The sequence below is a fragment of the Cibotium barometz genome, chromosome 31 (genome assembly GCF_041138505.1).
Source record: "Cibotium barometz isolate CiBa-2024 chromosome 31, ASM4113850v1, whole genome shotgun sequence".
NCBI lineage: Eukaryota > Viridiplantae > Streptophyta > Polypodiopsida > Cyatheales > Cibotiaceae > Cibotium > Cibotium barometz.
The window spans coordinates 25,918,038-25,924,654 of NC_141076.1; the positions used below are offsets into that span (position 1 = coordinate 25,918,038).

Here is a 6,617-nt window from a genome sequence, read left to right on the forward strand (position 1 = left end):
TGAGGAAGTTTGGGTAGAATTTAAATTTGGAGTCTCAGAAGACTTGCGAAGCACAAGTTACCGACTCGTATTACTAAATAATAAAAAGCTTTGCTTTACTACGTAGCCACACAAATTAGAATATATACAAGGCTTCCGAATTTCTTCCGACAGTGGAGAGTAATACCTAAGGCATTTTCTTATTAGAGAGAGTAACATGGTTTGCCGGAAGATATGGAGAGTAATACCTAAGGCATTTTCTTAGAGGGAGTAACATGGTATGCCGGAAGATATGGCTGATGGCTTGAAGCAACTGCGATGAGAAAAGAGCACCTGCCACCCACTGCAGCGCTGGGGCGCAGTTGGTACTGAGACCGATAACCAACCTTCTTCTTTCGTGCCTATATAGCTGGGCGCACGCGGTCATGACGTCCAACGACGTCGTGGAAGCCAAAGTCCTCATTTAGTGGACTGTTGGCGCAGCCATCCACAAGCAAGCATAATTAAGCATGGCGCACCTTATCGCTTCCATCTTGCTCGTCGTTGCGGCGGTAGCATTTCTCCCTCCTCTTCATGGAGCACAGCTGCACGCGGATAAGAGCTCGAATATCAGCCGCTTTGAATTCCATGTAAGTCTGTCTGTCTCTCTCTCTCTCTCTCTCTCTCTCTCTCTCTCTCTCTCTCTCAATTTGCGTTCATCAAGCTAATTTAATGGGTAGCATGCTTATCACTTTGACAATGCGCCATGCACGTGCAGGTGAAGTACAGCAACTTTACTCGGCTTTGCCAAACCAAGCGGATGGTGACGGTGAACGACGAGTTTCCAGGGCCGACGCTGTTCGTGCGAGAGGGGGAGCGTGTGCTGATCAAAGTGAGCAACGAGATGCCCGACAAGAACATCACTATCCACTGGTAAATTATCGGTGGTCAGTAGCTGGCAAGCCAAGCTATATATATTTATAAAATATAATGGTTTTCTAATATATTCAATACTTATATTGAAGGCATGGCGTCCGTCAGCTGCGGTCTGGATGGTTCGACGGGCCTTCCTACATCACGCAGTGCCCCATCCAGCCGGGCCAGAGTTACCTCTACAACTTTACCGTAACCGGCCAGCGTGGCACGCTCTTCTGGCACGCGCACATCTCCTGGATGCGCTCCACTGTGCACGGGGCCTTCATCATCCTCCCAAAGGTGCAACAGAGTTATCCGTTCCCCCATCCTGCCAAAGAGATCCCTATCGTCCTCGGTACGCCCCCCCGCCCCCAAAAATCGAGAATTAGATAACTTTGGCCACCATCATCATCATGTGATGGACGGCAATGCTCACGTCTAATTTATTATTTTTTATAGCTGTAACACGCGGTTATATATTTTTGCAACTTACAGGTGAGTGGTGGAATTCCGACACGGAAACTGTGATAAAGCAAGCTCTACGGTCTGGAGCCGGCCCTAATGTCTCCGATGCCTACACGATCAATGGGCAGCCCGGCGCCCTCTACAATTGCTCGGCGAAGGGTAATTTCACAGATCAGTACTACATGAGCTCTCGGATCTACAAATATATATATATATATATACATTTACATTTTGATGATTGCGGCGGGGAACTGTATATTTATATACAACTTTAGTTATACATTAATTTGGTATAATTGCAGATATGTTTAAGCTTCCGGTGGCACAGAACCAGACCTACCTACTCCGGATCATCAATGCCGCCCTCAACGACGAGCTATTCCTCAGCATCGCTAACCATACTCTAACAGTGGTGGAGATCGATGCCACCTACACCAAGCCCTTCAAGACCAGCACCATCCTCATCGCGCCTGGGCAGACCACTAATGTTCTCCTCAATGCGGATCAGCCAACAGGAAGATACTTACTGGCGGTGAGAGCATACAACTCCGCGGGTCCTGTTGGAATTAATGCTCGTGTCCACTATACGAGTGTGAACGCCCATCACGAAGTGATGCAAATGAATGGGTGCTTCTACTTCTATATAAATGTAACCAATCGATCAATCAATTAACAACGATTCATCTGCAACTGCACGACTCTCTGTGCGCCTCTCCTCCTCCCTCTCGATTTCCACATGGTATCATCGCCTGCTTTTCTGGAGAGCCTGTGTGGGCCTGCATCGCCTCCGCCACCTTCGCAAGCCAATCAGAATCTCTCCGCCACCTTCGCAAGCCAACCAAGATTGATCACCGCCTTCCCGCTCGCTGCCAAGGATAGCTTTGGGTGCCTTCGCGACCTCGTTTCCCTCTCCTATAACCACGGTGTGATGCTGCTCAGCCTCATCCAGAGCATGTGCCTTGCCCACCCAGATGCCACATTTGCCTTCGCCGACTACTACGGTCAAAACACCGCCACCTTTGTCAACCCCTCCTCTGCACTAGTATCGCTAGCTCTAGCAACGATGCCACCTTACGTCAACAGCATCTCTCCCTCTCCACACGCAGGCCGGTTCTTAACTACTCTCGTGCTACACCCTTCATCCAAGCCAGGCAGGACTCTATCCGATGTGGTGGTACAGTCTGAAAACCTTCACGCAGAACATAAATTTTTTAATAAAAATAAAACAGTACTAATAATAACAATAAAATAACACCTTCATACCCACACAGACAACCATTAATAATTTTTGTTATTATTTCAAATACTAGTTTATTTTTAGTTTTTTTTTAAATAACCAATCAATTCATACATTTTTACTAACAATAACTATAAATAATTAAAAACAATTTTATTCAATAACTCACTCACATCACGAACATGCCTAAATATTCAGGCTATTCGTGAGCGCAAACATGCCTACTCTTTCAGGCTATTTGCGTGCACACATAACATTTTATACAAAAATGCTAAAAACTTTTCAAATAATAATAATAATGATTAAAAGCAACAAACAAACAAATAAACAACACAAATGGGCAAAGACCCACAAAAAGGCAAAGACCTACCAATGGGCAATGACCCGTAAAAAGACTCAAGAGGTCCGTCCTACAATGGACACTAATATAAGACCTAGGCAAACAAATAAGCCCAAAAGTTAGCCCAAAGAGGCAATTGAGCCCATTGGAGTGTCTACAGCATCCATGAGGCCAGAATTAAACATTATCTTCGACAAGCTGAAAACGAATCAGCCTCTGAGCGATGACAAATTAAACTTAATTGTACATACACACTTGTAAATAACATCATATCACATATATATTTTGATAATTCAACTCATACTCATATATTAATTTCTCTTTTGACATGTACCCAATGCAATACTTGGAATTCCACTACTCAACTTGAGGGGGAGAATACGGATGGCAAGTCTGAGAGTGGAAGAACTTGTGTTTCGACATCATATCGGAACACACATGTTGCAGTTACTACCAAGCACAATGTCTCAACATCATATTGGAACATGTGTCTTGTGGTTGTCAAGGAGATCAACTTCGACAAAAAACATATCGAGATAATCACAAAACAAATGCCTTGCGATTACCAAAGCAGTTATATCATCATCGACTCATGATGTAAAAATATATAGCATTACACATGAATTCATAATGCATACATCACTATACACATCACATTTCCTCATTCACCCTCATGCGGACATTCGCATTAAGGGGGAGTGTTGGAATTAATGCTCGTGTCCACTATACGAGTGTGAACGCCCATCACGAAGTGATGCAAATGAATGGGTGCTTCTACTTCTATATAAATGTAACCAATCGATCAATCAATTAACAACGATTCATCTGCAACTGCACGACTCTCTGTGCGCCTCTCCTCCTCCCTCTCGATTTCCACAGGTCCCACAGTGCCCTTCGACAATACCACGGCCACCTCAGTGGTGGAGTATGTGGGATCCTCCTCGACCAAGCTGCGGCGGCCGGTCCTCTTGCCTGCCCTTCCTCCTTACAATGACACTGCCTTGGCCAACAACTTCAGCGCTAGTCTTAGAAGCCTCAACTCCAACGAGTTCCCGGTAACCGTGCCCCTTAAGTTAGACCGCCACTTGCTCTTCACTGTGGGCTTGGCCAGAAAACCTTGCCCTCACGGCAAGGTATGCCAGGGACCCTCCGGAGGCAAGTTTGCAGCCGCTGTTAACAACATTTCGTTTAGCCTTCCCAACACCGCCCTCCTCCAGTCCTTGTTCTTCGACAAATCAACGATCATCAAGAAGAATCGGACCACCAACACCACAAATATTGTCTTTCACACTAGCTTTCCGGACAACCCCGTGAGGTCCTTCAACTATACTGGACCACCACCCAAGAACCTCGCTCCAGAGACAGGGACACGACTCTCCTGGTTGCCATTTAACTCCAGTGTGCAGCTCGTCCTACAGGGCACCGGCATTCTCGGCACTGAGAGCCACCCCATCCACCTCCACGGCTTCAACTTCTACGTGGTAGGCCAGGGCGTGGGAAACTACAACAATACTAACGATCCCGCCACATTCAACCTGGTCGACCCTCCCGAGCGCAACACTATAAACGTCCCCAAAGGAGGCTGGGTGGCTCTCCGCTTCCGAGCGGACAATCCAGGTAAAGTACACACTATAATTATCAATATTATAGCTCGACGTAGATGTGCCCTACAATAAACTCTGCTGCCGCTGCTGCTAAGCTTGTAGCTGTACTCTCTTGCTGACGGACCGTATGCATAATGTTGCAGGAGTGTGGTTCATGCACTGCCACTTGGAGATCCACACGAGTTGGGGTTTGGGCACTACCTTCCTTGTCACAAATGGCATTGGACCAAAGCAGACCCTTCAGCCCCCGCCCTCCGACTTGCCATCTTGCTAAGCTCTTGAATAGCAGCAGTACACACTATGATCGACGACGAGCTTCTCTTCAATCCTCCTTCGATAACTCTTTGCACTGACGTACATTTCTTCATGGCCGGGATTCTTCTTATGAGGCTGGCTCTCTAGTAAAACCATCTAGGGTCTGAAATGGAAGTCTTCGAGTTTTGCCATAATACGGAAAAACAACCGGAAGAGATCATCATTCGTGCTCCACATTATTCTTGTAAGCACTAATGAGGCCGGTTCTCTTGTAAACTGCTTTATCACTATCTAGGGTCTCAAATGGAGTTCTTCAAGTTTTTTCATAATGCGAAAACACCGGAAGCGACCATCATTCGTGCCCCATATTATTCGCATAAACACTAATGAGGCCGGCTCTCTTGTAAATTGCTTTATCACTATCTAGGGTCTCATGAAATGGAGTTCTTCAAGTTTTGCCATAATACGAAAACAAGTGGAAGGGATCATCATTCATGCCCTACATGATTCTCATAATGAGCCTGGTTCTCTTGTAAATTGCTTTATCACTATCTAGCGTCTCAAATGCAGTTCTTCAAGTTTTGCCATAATATGAAAATAACCGGAAGGGATCATCATTCGTGCCCCATATTATTCTTATAAGCACTAATAATATTAGGCAACATTACGTGTTGTTGCACCCAGCGACGTTACAAGGGCGCTGCCAAGTCAGCTCCTTGATTTCTTAGAGTACACGTAATACTTTGTTGTAGATATTTCCAATATTAGGAGAACCCGGGTTTGCTTCGTCCTCGAGCTTGCTCCAAAAATAGTAGTAAATGGATTAAACTGCTTATTCCAGAATGCCTTTTCCTCTTCAACCCATGGTGAGAAGAATTCATGCCAGGTTAGTCGAAAAGGATTATGGAACACTGAGGGATAGAGTTTCCGAATATAAAGGTAAGATGGATCTGCATGGTTTTAGATACTCGTCCCTTCTTTAATCGGAGACTTGGTGGCAACTAAAATGCCTACTCAATAGGAGGGCCACTGTTGCAATTTGCCACTGTCTCACAGTGTGATACATCGTGCACTACAACAAACCAAGAGCACAACCATATCTAGAGTCATGCAAATTTAAAAGAATCTATATATGAAAAAAAATCTTCACGCAATTATCAACACGGCTATTAGGCAGTTATGAGTACATGGCTACAGTCACGCATATGACCATGTAGATTGCCACGCCTGTGGCAACGTGTATGACTAGTCGCATGCAGCTATAGTTGCGCGAACTGTCTGAAAAAAAAACGAGGAAAGAATGCATTAGGGGACATTTAGACATATTTTGGGCTTTTTACTAATGAAAGTAATTAGCAACAACGGACCAATAGGAATAGAGGATTGTGCACATTTGGTCTCCTTTGAATATAAGGAGGGAGACGAGGCTATAGAGAGGGAGACTAGGTTTTCAGTACTAATAATTACACTTGTCCCTTTAAAAAAGTAGGGGATTTAGGGTAAGCATGGTCCCACCATTTTCGTGGCTCAAAAAATTCTTAAAATTTTAAAAATTTTGTGATCCCCCCAAAACTCACATTTTCTCCCAAAAACCCATCTCAAATTTTATTGTAATCAAAAATTTCATTTTCAAGTCCACTTTTCCTCTTGAACGTCCAAATTAAACTCTTCCTCCCTTTCTCTTCCATCTCTATCTCATTTGCCGAACCCTAATGAAACCATCAAAGCCCGAAACCCCAAACTTTCTCCTCCATCTTAACCTCCCTCCCTTCTCGGAGCTCCATCTCTTTCAAGGCTCCTGTAAAACCCTAGTCTGCACATCTCTTTCCTTTTTACTCTAAAC

General features: G+C 44.8%; 1 protein-coding gene across 1 annotated transcript; it reads left to right on the forward strand.

Moving 5' to 3' along the window:
- Positions 1–411: 411 nt before the first annotated feature.
- Positions 412–5,290, forward strand: LOC147620663 (laccase-4-like). The gene is made up of 7 exons (XM_086824935.1): positions 412–608; positions 737–891; positions 984–1,228; positions 1,369–1,497; positions 1,641–1,892; positions 3,795–4,532; positions 4,663–5,290. Exons 1-7 carry the CDS (start codon positions 489–491, stop codon positions 4,791–4,793), a joined length of 1,770 nt encoding a protein of 589 aa, XP_086681061.1. The 5' UTR covers positions 412–488; the 3' UTR covers positions 4,794–5,290.
- Positions 5,291–6,617: the final 1,327 nt, after the last annotated feature.